This window comes from Phaethon aethereus (genome assembly GCF_964289735.1).
Source record: "Phaethon aethereus genome assembly, chromosome: 3".
NCBI classification, from domain to species: Eukaryota; Metazoa; Chordata; class Aves; order Phaethontiformes; family Phaethontidae; genus Phaethon; species Phaethon aethereus.
In genome coordinates this window covers 6,732,182-6,747,772 of record NC_138576.1, presented here as the reverse complement: position 1 = coordinate 6,747,772, position 15,591 = coordinate 6,732,182, and the positions used below count along the sequence as shown (strand labels likewise).

General features: G+C 44.0%; 1 protein-coding gene across 1 annotated transcript; it reads right to left on the bottom strand.

Annotated features, from left to right (window-relative positions):
* Nucleotides 1-972: 972 nt before the first annotated feature.
* Nucleotides 973-11,648, bottom strand: SLC25A27 (solute carrier family 25 member 27; the record flags this gene model as incomplete). The annotated part of the gene is made up of 9 exons (XM_081997441.1): nt 973-1,355; nt 2,713-2,815; nt 3,354-3,446; nt 4,097-4,181; nt 5,909-6,021; nt 6,791-6,913; nt 8,991-9,075; nt 9,855-10,046; nt 11,546-11,648. 9 exons carry the CDS (start codon nt 11,646-11,648, stop codon nt 1,284-1,286), a joined length of 969 nt encoding a protein of 322 aa, XP_081853567.1. The 3' UTR covers nt 973-1,283.
* Between the last annotated feature and the right edge of the window lie 3,943 nt (nt 11,649-15,591).

The window sequence follows — 15,591 nt, the reverse complement described above, 5'->3', positions numbered from 1 at the left end:
TTTTTTCCAAGCTGGAATCACACACCCAAATGCATGCAGCCATGACAGATCTATAATACAAAAAAAAAAAGTACAAGTGCAAGCCAAGCCGACACCCAAAGTGTATTTAATCAGAAATTGGCACATTGAAGATACTAGTTGCAAAGACCAGTCTAGAAGAAATCCTGAGTATGTACTCAGAGAACTAAGTCTTGTACAGTCATTTCACTACTAATTACTGCTAAATCAAGGCCACCTTTGTTCCATCCACATTATGATTGCTTTTATACTGCATTTTTGCTATCTAATTGCCAAAGATAAGCCTAGTGACAAACAGCAGCAGTCCCCCTTCCTATGAAATCTGGAAAGCTTTAAGTTTAAAAAAAAAAAATCACTCATATTTAAACATTTTGTGTTTTTGAAGAGAACATTATATTTCCACCCAGGTTTAAAATGGGCAGAGTGTGTATTTCCATGGAAAAGTGGTACCTTAATGACCCAGTTTGCTGTGTCAGCACTGAGGCTCTCAAAGAACAAGCAGTTCAGTTCAGTCCTACGGACAGTATGTGTATTATTAGTCCGTCAAGAGGGACAGAGTGAACTAGGCTTTTGATTTCCCAGGTAGAGAATTGCATTTCAGTCATGGATGTTACTCAAATGGCTGAGTGAAGAGGTCAGGCTGTCTCTGTGAAGTAAGAGGAACACAACCCCTTCCACCTTTTGTGTAAAGCAAATTTGAAATCCGGTAAACTGCTTTAATCTTTTTAAGTTACTAGCACTACAGGCTTGGTTTGCTGAAGCATCAAACTAACGAGAGGTAGTTCTTTATGTATGTGCAAATGTTATAACAAAAATTCCTAAATAATTTTATAGACTGCTTAGCCATAGAAGATGTTCAGTGCTGCATTGTTCAACCTGCTTTTGTCCTTAACAATAGGAACCATCTCTATTATCAAACAAGCAAACAGTATTATATTCTACATGCTTGGTAGATTTTTTTTTTTTACCTCTGTTTACTATTTCAGAAAGCTGATGCTGGCTGCCAGTTGAAGTATTATTGTGACAATTTTATCTTGTGGATGATTTCAAATTTCATATAGCAGTCTGACAAGCAAACAGTATCCTTAAGTCATGGCTACTCCTAACCAGTAAGGACTGGATTTGGAGCAGCAACCTATCCGTGTGATCCTACTGCCAATCTCCTAAATGAGTTAGTTTCCTGTAGGGTCGGGATGCCTTGTGGAATGAGAATTCATCTTTCCAATTTTTCTTTGTTTTGTGAATATTGAAGTGGTTTCACGATTTTAAAAAGAACTAACTCCACAGATCCTTCTGATTTGTTCATACGTAAGCCAGAATACCAGTGACCAAGGAGCCTGTGAAAGCAAACACTGAAGTTAGAGGCTTAAAACAGAAGTGACCCAATTAAAAAACCACACTAGATTAAACTGTCTCCTCTTAAAAATCATATTCTTAAACTCAATCTCATATTATGTCTTTCATACAAAAATCGTAGTGTTGCATATGGTTAGGGCTACCCAGTCCTTCACAAGAGACCTAAAACTTTGTTTTTCAGCTTGCAAACACATAAGTGTTTGACGTGAAATGTTTCATGCTGGGGGGCTACTTCAGGCTGAATGATTTAAAAAAAATTTTTAAAGGGATTATATGGTTTTCCTTGCATAAAATTTGTATCCTGCACCCATTTAGTTGAGATTTTTTGTTGGCTTGTTTGTTGGCTTTTTTTGTTAGAGCAATAGATTGGTATTTGGCAAAAGGCTACTTGTGCCTAGGAAATACCTTTTGCTGCTCCTCTGAAACACCCATTAAACATTCCCAAAATTACAAGCCTTTAGGAAATCTAAATTGGCATATGTTCCATGGAAGTTGCGAGTAGTAAACTTGCAAAGACCCCGTCGATACTGAATGTGCTCTGGCTCAGAGGACTGAGCAGAACCTTCCTGTAATTGCTCTTACAGAGGCTGCTGGACACTGTTGTGCTGTTAAATTAGAGAAGGAAGGGTTTTGCCTTCGATCATAGTGCTCAATCTGGTAATTTAAATAGTGTAAAGACCTTGAAGCCAGCTGGCAGAGTGTAGACGTAGCCATACTGTTAAACTCTTATAGACTAAAAAAAAAAAAAAAAGGTAGTCACATCTGAATTTGCTATTGGGGATTGTCCCTAGCCCAAAATAACAGTATAGATCGCTGAGTTCCAGTTCCCAGGCTCCAGCTGGGAATAGGAGCTACAACAGCTCCCTATGCTGCTTGGCTTAATTGTATGGATGTAGATTTAACGGCCCAGCAGTATGCAGGAGACAGCCGCCAGCCTGAATACAGAGGCGCAAAAGAGAGACCCAGGATGGAGGAGTAATAAAGCAATTCTTGTATCAGGGAGAAGGAGGAATGACAGTACAAGGGGTGCAAAGTGAGTCTAGGGTTGGGAGTAAGAAAGGAACAATGGAGATTTGGAGGGAGGGAGAAAGGAGGGAGCCTGAAATTATAAAAAGAGCAAGGAAAATCACTGGCAATTAAGCAGGACAGCATTCTCCAATTAAAGAGGTGCAAGAGGTAGTGTGGGGGAAGTGACACGGCATCCAATTATGCTAACTGCTGTTAAAACAAATAGAGAGACATAAACAGTTTTGAAAAAGTGTTGACACAGAAAGAACTCCTTACATTTTAATTCCACATTGTTCAACTGTCTTGTAAAGACAGTCAAAACGTACTTACCATTCGCATCCAGGTTGGTATAAAGCCTTTGTATAGAGACATAAACCCTTCACCCTGCACAGTTTGAATCAAGCAGTCCATGGAAGACTTATACAGCAGACCTCTAGCAATGTGCAAGAAGAAGAAATAGCGTTAGGATTACAAAGACACAATTTAAAAAAAAAAACATCCCCACTGAAAAATAACCTGTATCTGATAATTTTGTTCAAGGAAGAGCTCTTTTGGAAGCTTACTGGAGTCTAATCAGAACGGAAACCTACTGGACTAACAGGGTGGCCATCACAACAATGCCCCTCAGACACTTACTAAATCAGTAAAATGATCATCAAAAAGATCATAAAATCATAGAATAGTTTGGGTTGGAAGGGATCTTTAAAGGTCCCAATGAGCAGAGACATTTTCAACTAGATCAGGTTGCTCAGAGCCCCAACCAACCTGACCTCCAATGTTTCCAGGGATGGGGCATCTACCACCTCTCTGGGTAACCTGGGCCAGGGTTTCACCATCCTCATTGTGAAAAATTTCTTCCTTATAAGAAGATGAAGAGCAAATTAGAAACCTAGCACTTCACTCCCAGTGAAATCGGTGAGACTCAGGGTTTCAATTTTCTACTGAAAAGTCAGTCTGCGAAGTGTCTGTACCTTCCCTGCTTATCTCTCGGCTGGTTCATTATCCGGGTTTTGACCACGTCAGCAGGAGTTCCCAGAACAGCGGCTACCAGGCCAGAACAGCAACTGTCAACAGCAACAGATACTTAAAAGAAGAAACTAAGATTTAGCATGATGATTTAAGCATCATGATTCCAGTTCTAATAATAGGGATATTAAAACAGTTATCATAAAATCATGAGTTATACCTCATAACATAAACTTGATTTGGGAGAAGGCTTGCTCAGGTGTCCTCCCAGCGTCAGCTGCCCTCACCTCTGTGTGCAGTTCTGAGGCAGGGATAAAGGACCCACAATAGGCAATTGATGATATTGTTTATATAAAGCATATTTCTTTATAATTTAAGTGAAAGAGGTTGTTCTGCAGGGGTTATGTTGCTCATCCTTACTCTTTGCTAAAATTAAAACTAAATTGGATAAAATAGTAGCAATTCTAGAAAAGTGAAAATTCCTGTGTTCTCACAGATGAGAGCAAAGGTGTTTAAATGCATCAGCAAGGCACTTCTAGTGAGGGCAGTTTTGTAGCAATGGTTGCATCCTTTCTCTTGTGTCTTTTGTACGATGACATCCTCTCGGGCCAAAAAAAAAAAGCATTTTAGCAGCAGTATCATGGCCAAAGACTAGGGGCTTCTGCTGGCCCAGAGAGGTCATGCAGATCCAGACAGCGAGGCTGGAAATGGTGCGCAGCAGAAAAGGGGTAATTGGGGAATACGGCACCTGGAAATACCGTGAGTCACGCTGTTGTCCGCAAGCGGTGTGTTCAGAAGCAAAAAGTGTTTCACTGAGTCATAAGTGGTCAGGTCTGCAAAGAGGATAATGAGAAAAATCATCATTGTCAGAAGTAAATGTTGTTTCATTACTGACATAGGATGGAGGCTTGGCAAGACCTAAATTTGCAGTGCAGCTCCTTCCATTGGCACAGCTAGCATTCTGCCCCCAGTTTCTGAAGACGGTTGTGGCATCTAAGTCCTGTCATTAGGCATGGTCCCTTTCGCTAGTGTCTTCTCTGATTTACCCTAAAAATGATAAAATGCATCCCGAATGGAAAATCCTGCAAAATCACTCATTAACCAAACTCAGAAGTGTCACAATAAGAACAGTTCTACCTCTCCCATGTCTGTGCAAATGTTATAAAACTGTTAGAAACATTAGACAGAAAAAGTAGATGATGTTATGGAAGTTCTATCATGTTTATCTGAAAGCAGACATGAGTTATGGCATCTGGGGATCTGAATGAAAGGCAGGGATCTGAAAGTTAACAGCAGATCTGGGTTACATTTCCAGTGTCCTGACCCAAAAACTTAAGAGCTCAGCCTACTAACCAGGATGACCCTCCCACCTCTTTGCAGTGATTTACAGCCCAAATGTACCCAGCGGAGATCATTTTCCACTTGTAAAAGAGTTTGCTTGTTTAAGTTTACATGCCAGACTGCACATTAATGTTGTATATGGAGACATACCTTAATTAACAGTCATTCTATACCACTCATTTAACAGCTCCTGCTGCAAACATTATCCATCCAGTGATTCCTTTGCTGCTGCTTAGCAAGGTGTAAGCTTGCACCACCTCTCATTTTCTACCTTCAAAGATATTTTTTGATCATGCTGCTAACATAACCCTGTGCTGAATGACCTACAAATTAGTAGCCATCATGCCAAAGAAAATCAAGTGTCCAAAAGAAAAAAATTGCCAAGGCAATGCTATAATATGTGCCAAGCACAGAGCAAGTATTTATGGTGGGAACTCGGCAGGCAGTGTCTTTCACTGCCAAAGACATCTCCCTGCTTACTTTACAAACAGAACCTGAGGAAGGAGAGCAAAGACCATCCAACATATCCTAGCAGTTTTGCAGAGACACAGGAAAGCTCTATCTATATGTGGGAAGTGTGAGTGCTTCTTGGATCAGCCAAGCATTCAGGCCACCATTTCACCCTATAACCCACAGTACCTCCCTGGGCTACACTGTAGGTGTACTTGTCTGCAGCTCCATCACACCGTGTCTGGGCTGTGGACCTTGTTGATCTGGATACTGACCCATGGACTGTCTCTCTAGCTCAACCTTGGACCTGTTTTATCACCACGGACCTGCCAGTGATCACTGGGCTGACTCTGACCCTCACCAGCCCTGATGCTGGCTTGACCTCAGACCTGCCTCATCACTACACACTTTCTTGAGGATCTGGACCTTGGTGAAAGCTGACTTCCTTTGTTGTCTTCTGCCCCATTCTTAGGGGCTTGCTTAGGCATCAGGGGGCTGGGTTGTGGCTGGCGATGTCCCTGCTCTGCTCTCTGCGGGACCCCCTCAGTTCCCAGCTCACCATCCCTCAGACTCAGGCACAAACAGTGATTTTTAAGCAACTTGATTTTGACAAGAACAAAATGCTCAAGGCAGAAGTCACCTGCAGTGCGCTTCAAACAGGTCACCAGTGTAGATAACCAAGAGACAAAGACCAGGGGAGTAGCTGATGTCTCCTTTCTTAAAGCTTACATGCGGCCTTAAGCGCTGCAGACCAATTTATGAAATTTACCTCCCATGTTCACCAGGGCAGCTCTCTGGACATTTGGCACCCATCCAGCCCAAAGCCCCCGTATTCCTCCTTCGGACAGGATCTTCATAAATGCATGGTGCACTCCTCGAAACCTGAAATAAATAGGCGGCTAGTAGGTAGAGAGCCCAGCGATGGAGAAATCTTTGCATATTCCAGCCCTTTGCTTTGCTAGGTCCTCACACAGGAACCATGATTTATACCTGCAAGGATCTGACCCTCCAGATCCATTTTTTGGATCCATTTCTGGATCCATCTTTGACTTTCATACCGCAGTATTTTACCAAACATACCGATTTCCCTGCTAAGCAGCAATCTGGTCGCTAACGACAGACAACCCTTTGATCCCACAGCTGGGTTGCAATACTAAATGTACAAGACACCAAACGATGCCAGCAGTTCTGGATGCAACGAGCCGTGTGTCCTGGTATCTGCAGGAGGGTCTTGAGCCCTGCTGTCTGCAGGCGACCCAGCCATTCCCTATGCCTGTGCATCCTGTATGAGCCATTTCCCCCATTCTTTCTTCCAGCTTCCCTTCTTCAGAAAGCATCCTTCCCTCCCCTGGCAGAGTGCTGGCATGGACATGCTGCACATGTAGGATGCGTGATGGTTTGTGGTCTCTGGGACCCATACATCAGAATAAGGAAGGCGAGTATAAATGGAATATGGAGGAAGCCTTGGATCTTCCACCCTCTCCACTGCCCGGAGCGCTCAGAGCCATTGCGTGCCTCCCAGGCACTGCTCTTCCCCCGAAAGGGCTCCCAGCAGCTGGGGAGAGGGGGTGGCAGAAAACAGACACAATGACACCCTGGGCCAAAGAGTAATCATTAACAGGAAAAACCACCAGCTTCGAGAGGAACTGACCGTAACGGCTTTCCTTCCAGCTTCCTTTTTCCTTCCATCTGCATCTGCACCTTCACCAAGTCAGTCGGGCTGGCAAAAAACTGTCCAATGGCACCTGCAGACATGCCTCCGACTACAGCTTTCCTGCCAAACGGGAAAAAAAATGTGCTCCAGAATACACTGAAAATCTTCACAAATTGCAGTGCTTGAGCTGAAGAGTTCAGCAGCACGACCCAGGTGAAACAAGTGTAAATGGTTATTCCTTATACTAACAGCCAAAGTTAAGGTAGTAACTGTGGTGACTGCAGGTAGTTAAGGTAGTCAGTAATACTTATGTCAATTTTAAGTAAGCATTAAAAAACTTACCTGGGGAAAAAAAATCTAGTTATTATAGATAACCAAGATGCTCTGCTTCCTCTCCAGGTTACATTATCGTCCCCGTGTAAGGTTTACAGGGAGGATGGCAAGGTACACAGGTAAGGGATGGTGCTCCATATATTATAATAACTGAATGTCAATCTAAAACTTTAAACTGCTTGCTGATATGTAAAACTTTTGTTTATATTCCATTGCTACTAGATGAGTTGCGTTAATTTTTTGGTTCGACTAATTTTAGTAGAACCAGAAATTTCAGTATTATCCCTAGTTCCCTCTTCCCATAGTGTCAGGCATGACAAATATTTTGTATTAGATTTTATAAATCCCATCCTAGAAATAGTTACATTTTGGACCCAAGATTTGATTTTGGAGTAAAATACTTGGTTGGATATGATATTGTATATGATTATAAAAGTACATTACTGACATTTTAACAATCAGAATTTGACAATCAGAAATTACCAAATTTTGCAAAATTTACACAGAAATCTGCTTCATTCCCCACAGGCTAAGTATTAATTCTGTGGCTATATACTGCTTGCGTTGTCAAAAAAGGGACTGAGTGAGATTTAACTGTTGCTGAATTCAACTTCCAAAACACTTTGGGTTTGCTGTTTATAGGGATCATTTGCCTCCTAGGGAAGGATGCACAGATTTAACTTAGGCTGACATCTGCCATACGCACAGGAACAAAATAGTGTCTTTTCCTTCACAGTCTGCCTCTTCAGTAGCCAGGAAATTTCCATTTCTTGGGCTAAAATACATGACCAGTATCAGCAAACCTGCCTGTTCTTACAGTCCCCATTAATAATCCAATAGCATATAATTTCTTACCCAGGCAGTATGGCGAGCAGCAAAACAGTGAAGTGTTGCCATACTGCTGCTGGACAACATGTAACAGGACCCACCCCTCCAACAGCTGGCAATCTGAGATGTACCACTCCTCACTTCTTTTCTGCAAAGCTCCAGAGGATATTTGCCACGTCCATAGTACCTTTGGAAATGTGTCCTCACACTTCACAGAATCACAGAATCATTAAGGTTGGAAAAGACCTTCAAGATCATCAAGTCCAACCATCAACCCAACACCACCAAGCCCCCTAAACCATGTCCTGAAGTGCCACGTCCACACGTTTTTTGAACGCTTCCAGTGATGGTGACTCCACCACCTCCCCGGACAGCCCGTTCCAATGCTTGACCAAAGTAACAAAGCATAGCTTCATGGTGGAGCTAATTGAGGTCCTGGGTGACCTTGGAGCTGAGCAGAGCACAAACTGCCAGTCCAGCTTGGCTCAGCTGAACCTCTGCTGTAGCATTAGCCACGGTTACTCATGCTGGTGTCAGGTTTGTGCAATAGCTCACAGCTTCTCCAACAGCCCAGCTGTATGGTCAGCCATGACACACCTGCACTTCCCAACATCCCCCAGCCCACACGGAAATAAAAGAGCTGCCACTACATCACAGACCTTGAGTCATGGGAAAGCTGTCCTGCCTCCACTGTCATCCAGGCTAATTCCTGCCAGCCCAGGACAGCTGCTCCTATCAATGCGGTTTATCATGTTTCTCCCTCACTTTAGTAGAGCATCCTTATTAAAGTAATCATGGTCGTAGCTAAGCCTCTCAGAAGCTTATTTCAATATTTCTTAGTCCTGTTCCCAGCTGAGTGAAAAGATACTGCCCTGAAACTAAAACCAGAAAGTCTGTATCAGTGCTTAAACCCCTACTTTATATTTACCCTCTTTAGGGTAGGCAAGCTATGAGGAAAAGACAGCTTTTAGGGCTTCAGGACTCCTACAGTAAGGACAATACCCAAACAGGCAAAAGCACAAATATGCAACATTACCAGAAAGGAAAGCTTTCATCCTCAGACCTGCCAAGCACGGAGTCACGGAGATGTTCGTACGCAACCATCCGAACGCCAGAGTACACTGTAGAAAACAAAAGGAGGAGATGATTCTTGGGTCTGCCATTTCTGGAGGTCACACTGTGAGAGAGAGGTCAAGAGATTGGTTTGTAAAACTCTCCAGAGCTTGCCTGGGTCAGCTGGTCACTGCTCTCACATTTGTGATGAAAATGGGGAAAGTGAGGGCGCTGCCTGGTAGCAGTGCTAGAGCCAGAATTTTTTAGCATCAGAGAGTCTCTCTGGCTGAGCCATACGTTTGCCAGGAGGCAGCACGGCTTATGCCCACACGCTAAGGAGATGCAACCACGTTGCCTCCCTCTCAGCTGGTGCTAAGCACAAAAACTCCCACAAGTGCTTTTGAGGTTTGTTGCTGTCACCGTATTTCCAAATAAAACACAGAAGGCTGTTACCTGTGGCCAAACCACTAATGCATTTCTTCATCCTAGGGCTTGCAACCTTATCTTTTTTTCCCAGCCTGTCCCCACTTCCCTCAAATAAAATATGTTTATTGTTCTGAGGACTCTTAAGTGCCTGCTTGTGCTGAAGGCCTTCCTGCAAAGATGACAGGGAAGTTGTATTTTGCTTTCCCAGAAGCCAGATTAAGGTTGTGAAGGAACAGGCAAGAGAGGGAAGAGAGGATATTCAGCCAGAATCCCATATATTTCAAAGTGAGATTGCAGGATAGACTGAAGAAATCCTCGCAGATATATTTAAAATACAAAAAGGTATGGCAAGCTCACACCAAAAGGCTGTTGGCCACAGAAGGCAAGACCCAAACTTGTCCCGTCATGAGCAGATAATCACCTATGTGGCGGTAGACAGCTGGCGTGGCTCCTTGCCAGAGCTTTCGTAAGCCCTCCTCTTGCACGATGCCAGCTGCAGTGCGCAGCATGCCACGGTAAGGGACTGCCTGGCCAGCGACAGCTCCACTGTGATGAACTGCAGCTTCGCCTTGGACCTGCAGTCGAGTTTTTGTGAGATCCAAGGGAAATGTCACTGAAAAGAAAAATCAGGGAACAAACGTGACTACGGATGCAGCTGTGGGGAGACCTACCATGCTGGTAACATCTGCACCACAATCCCCTCCGCCAGGCGGCCAAGGGTGCTGTGCAAGCACCAGCAGGCAGGGCAGCAGGGACCATACCCAGCGGGGATGCAGGCAATTCGTGGAGAACAGCAGATTCACGTCCAGATCTGTTAAAAGGTGGCTCTGGGCATGAGTAACCAAAATACATTGCAGTCAAACACCAAGTCTTTCTCCCTTGTTTCTTTTGCAGATTTGTTATGCAATACGCATACTTTCCAAGAGACTCTGGATTAAAAATCCTGTTCCAGTTACTCCCCCTGAATAAAGATCAGTCAAATCTCTTGTGGAGCGTGTGGCCTCTCCGATTCTGTCCAGGGAAGTGGCAGCACATGTTACAGTCAGGAACAACCCCACAGTGGCCATTGTAATGCAGACACACATGCAGGTTAGCATCTATCATATGAACCACCCTAAAACATGCTGCTTCTCTGATGCAGACACAAAAGTCATGTTTAACCTGTTACTTCTCTCACTGAAATAACTGGTGGCCAGGGAAAGTGGTCCAACTCGATCTCAGCTTCCCAGGGCTGCTCCTGGAACAGCGTGGGTACATATTTGCTGCCCATAATTTCAGTTCCAGGCCAGGAGTGTCTCACTGGGTGATGGACCTTCCCAGCCTGTTTCAGGTGGCAAATGCCCAGGAGCAGGGGTTGTCCTTGGTTTGATACCTCTGCGACACACCATGCTACAGGGTCCTTCCAGAGCAGGACTTGGAGGTACTAGGGGAACACAGTCACCGTTCAAAGCCTCAGCAGATGTACACACTATTTGTGCGTTAAGTTTGGTATTCATGTTTAAAGATTAGCAAAGATTGAGAAGTTACAAATAATTAGAGCAGTGCAACAGATTTGCCTGTAAGAGCTTGTAGAAATTATATAGACTATGCAGCGAAATATTCCAAATAAGTTACTGTTCACAAAGTAGTGCTATGCGGGTGCCAGGGTGCTTCTTGCCCGCATTTCAGGAAGCAGTTTATTATACTCCATTTTTACAGACATCTCTGTTGTAACCAGAAACGTAAGATTCAATTTTTCTTTGATTAACCTGCATTAACTATGAAAAGCAAATTCCTGAAGAAGTCAGCCCCTTGCTACTAACTTAGGCAAGAAATCCAGCAAGCGCAAAGCTTAAATTAGTCACAACTGCTCTGTGTTAATGACTGCAGCCCTTCAGTTTCAGAGGCAAAGATAGAACCCTCCCTCCAGCCACAGTCAGGTGGCATAAAACACTTGTGAGGCTGAAATTATTGAAAAGTCATGACAAGCAGAGTGGAACGAACAGATTTGCTGGAGCGGAAAAGCCAAGAGCGAACACCAAGAAACGAGGCTTCTGGGGACGGAAGTTCCCCCTGCCCCCCGTAAGTAAATTTTGACCCCCTTCCCTCTCAGAAAATCACGGTGAGTTGTACCTAGTTCTGCCACAGCCGCTGCAGAGGCTGACAGAGCGAATTTGCTGGCTCGGGGCCATCTCTCTGGAAGAGGTAAGCTCTTCTCTTCTTCTGCAGGTGACATCTAGCGTCTAACATGAAAGAAGGCTAACCAGCCACCCTGCGAGGGTCTGGAGCAAAAGCAGACCCTATCTCAGCTCTGTTCTGGATCGTTTAGGAGACAAATTGCTGAAGGTCATGTTTCTCCAGCGCCAGCACCAGGAACCGCAGCAGCCCCAGTGCTTCCCACAGAGCTGCAAGGTCCTTGTGCAGTGACACAAGAGACTCCTGCGCAACAGGCTCCTGGGAAATGTAGTCTGTCACCAACGCTACCCTCTGCCAGGAAACCGGCAGCACAGGTACAGTCACAAGCACAATTTTGCCTATTATCTACATTAAAAAAAGGTATCATTAATGAGACCTTAGGACTATGAGAACACATGTGGGGTCTGTTTGCTTTATGGGGTGCTGTCATTGACAGCAGTGCCTCGGGAGCCCCAAATTGTGTCCCCATGTCAAACAGCTGTGTAGGCATCCGAGACAGAGAACTGATCCAAATCTGGCTGAAGGAAAGCTGCATGCCGAGCTGGAGTGCTTGTAGCAATTCACGTCTCCTGGGGATTAGGCACAGAGGCAATGCAGTTTGAGCAAGGAGTATGCAAACCTGGGAAGACAAGCCAATCTCTGCCCAAAGCCCCATATATGAAAAGTTTAAAGCTTTTCCTGGCTGAATGCTGAAGCCCTGTTAGTTGTGAGCCCGTCCTAATTTCTCTTAAATTAATGTAGACAAATTTAGGTTCTCATCATGAAAAAAATGATAAGGCATGAGCTGTTCAAGAGAAGCTTTTCATTTATCATTAAGGCTAAGCTGAATCACTAAGTTAATCATTAGCCATTAATCACTAATCCTCATGCTGGGAATCCGAGGATTTTTTAGGTCACAGAAATTTACCCCAGAACACCTCCCCACACCCTTGTCTGACTGCCTGACATTTTGGTGTGCAGTCCTGGTCACAATAATTGTGACCTTCATTTGTCTGTGTCAACAGACAAATGAAGGGAGCATTGCAGGTGAAATATTCAACTAAAATCAGATGAATTTATCTCATCAGTCACCAGTAATCAGTATTAAATTGGATCTTTCCTTTGGGTTAGAATTCATTACAATTCATGCAGTGATAAAACAAATTACCAACAAAATCCTGATTAAAATGGGAAGAAGGCATATTGCAATTTAATGCAAACATGCCTGGCCGCACTGAGGGTACGAGTGGTTCACAGCCTTATTTTAGACAGTTTATGCAATCTGCTGTTATCACTTTTTTGCCCCCCTCCATAGCTATTCTCTGTGCTTGGGTCAGCTTGTGCCACTAGATATCAGCCTCTATATCATCGATTCGTAAATTAGTTTGGAGAGGACCTCTAGAGGTCATATAGTACAATCCTCTGCTCAGAACAGGAGTTGCTTCAGAGTTACATCAGCTTGCCCAGGGTCTTGTTTGGTCACCTTCTGAAAAACTCCAAGGATGGGGATTTCACAGCCACCGCCTGCTCCGGTGCTTAACCACTTCGTGAACATTTTTTCCTTATATTCAGTCAGAATTTCCCATGTTGCATCTTATGTCCATTGCCTCTCATCCCTTAGATGTACACCTCTGGAGACAGTCTCACTCTGTCTTCTCTATAACGATGCTTTAGGAAGTGGAAAACAACTTGATCCCTCCTTAAAATAAACCCCATAACATTGCAGCATCCTATGGAGACAGCAGCTCTCCGTAGTCATTTTTAGTCTGGCGAAATAAGTTCTTTTTTTAAACCAGACTGATTTGGGGATGGTGGTGAGAAAGAATTTTCTCTTCCCACAGGATCTTTGAAATGAGCCTGACCTGGAGACAGATGCTTGCGTGGACAGCTCTGTGATTTGTGGAGCAGAGAAGGGCCAGTGCTCTTGGAGGTCCATCAAACAGCTGGAGTTTTTATATCCCCAAATCCTGAGGGAGACAGCTCCAGCAGAGACGACCCCTCCTATTTATTTATTTCAGTTTTCAGTGAGACAGCATTTTCTGGTTTCTGTCCAAAGCCAGTTTGATCAAAGGCTGCATATGCAGGGAGGGAGTGCAGACTTGAGATGCAATGGAAACACAGCAGCGGGGTCTGGGAGGGCTGTGCGCTGCCAGAGAAAGGCAGCCACAGCGCCCCGGTCCTCTCACCTGCTTCCATCAGTGGTCACTCTGTTAGTTTACACTGGAAAGACCATTAACTATTATCTGCCCAGGACTAGGACCTAGTCTGAGGAAAGCTTGTTAGTGACCATCACACCATCGCACTGGTTGTGTCCTCCTCACAATAGTGCCTTGCAGTAGTGTCTTGTGTCCTTCACCAAATAGTGCCCCAGAAGCAGAAGCTAAATAACAGCAAACAAAATGTCCAAAACAAACCCAAAAGCCTTTAATGAATGTCTTCACAGAGGGTTGAGGGCTTGTTTTACCTGTATACACAGATCACTTTAAACTTACTACTCAGGCTGTGTGTATAATGAAAATATACTCCAATATTACAAGGCCTTTATCTCTCTCAGCACTTTACCCCTATGTAGGAAAAGAAAGAATTTAATGGATAAATTAAAACCAGGAAATAAACATAGAAAGAGCTGTGATAGCTAAACATGGAAGTGTAGTAATCAGAATTAAAAGTGACTTATCTGTTTCTTCCAGACAGTTTGCAAAGTGGAGATCCACATCCTACTTGTCACATTTGACATATTTGGGTTTGTTCTTCTGCACCTATGACCAATGTAAGTAAAATCCCAATGTGTTTCAGCATGACTGTTTCATGAAGGCCATAAATCTGGTTTTCACAGCTCTTAACCTTCTACTATAAATCAGGTGTATTTCTGCTGTGCTACTTTTACTGTACTGTCTGTCTGCATGGGTACAAAGGTTCCTGTCTGTGCACCTATTCCTGTATAGGAAGGGACTTAAACTGTATTTGTACAAAGCACTTTTAATGCAATCGTCATGTTCATAAAAAATGGTGTACAGATTGTGCACCGTACAAATGGTGTGGTGTGCCCATGGTATGATGTTACAAAATATGGTAGCAATGAATTATATCCTTCTCCTACTAAAATACATAAAGCTGGTGAGTGGATAAGGCCTCTGGGTTAGTAACTATTGAAATATTATAAAAATATACATGAGGACAAGTTCAAGCACAGTCCAGGTATATCTCTTACTCTAACACCAGTGTGGTTTTATTCTGGTTGGATTTGGGAGCATAGATACGAAGAGGATGGGACAGAACTAAGTAGGATTTGGGAAGAAGGACATGGGGAAACAGTTTTGGGAGCAGAGACAGAAAGGCTGAGACTGATTAAAAAGGAAGTGCATGAGTGAAGATAGTATTTGAATTAAGGGAGAATTGTAAGATGTGAGGTACATATGGATGCTTGTCTATGAAACAAATGGATGAAGAGCAAGAAAGGCTGAGCTTGGTTCAACCAAGGAGTCTGGGCCTGAGGATCAGGTCCTGGGACTGAGCAGAAGAGTTTTGGACAAAAGGCCAGAGCAAAACAAGACAAAATCACAAAAAGACACCAGCTGAGGTTGGAAGGGCCCTGGAGACTAGCTAGTCCAAAACCCTGCTCAAAGCAGGGTCACCTAGAGCAGGCTCTCAGGACTGTGTCCAGCTGGGTTTCAAATGCCTACCAGGACTCCCCAGCCTCTCTGGGCAACCTGTTCCAGTGTCTGATCACCATCACGATTTAAAAAAAAAAAAATTAAGTGGAATTTTCTGTATTTGTTTGTGCCCACTGCCCTTTGCCCTTTCACTGGGGACCACCGAAAAGAGTCCGGCTCCATCTCTTTGCACCCTGCCTCCAGGTGTTCATACACACTGCTAAGATCCCCCTGAGCCTTCTCTTCTCGAGGCTGAACTGTCCTCACTCTCTCAGCCTCTCCCCAAATGACAGATGCTCCAGCCCCTTCTTGGCACTTCACTGGGCTCACTCCAATCTGTCTACATCTTTC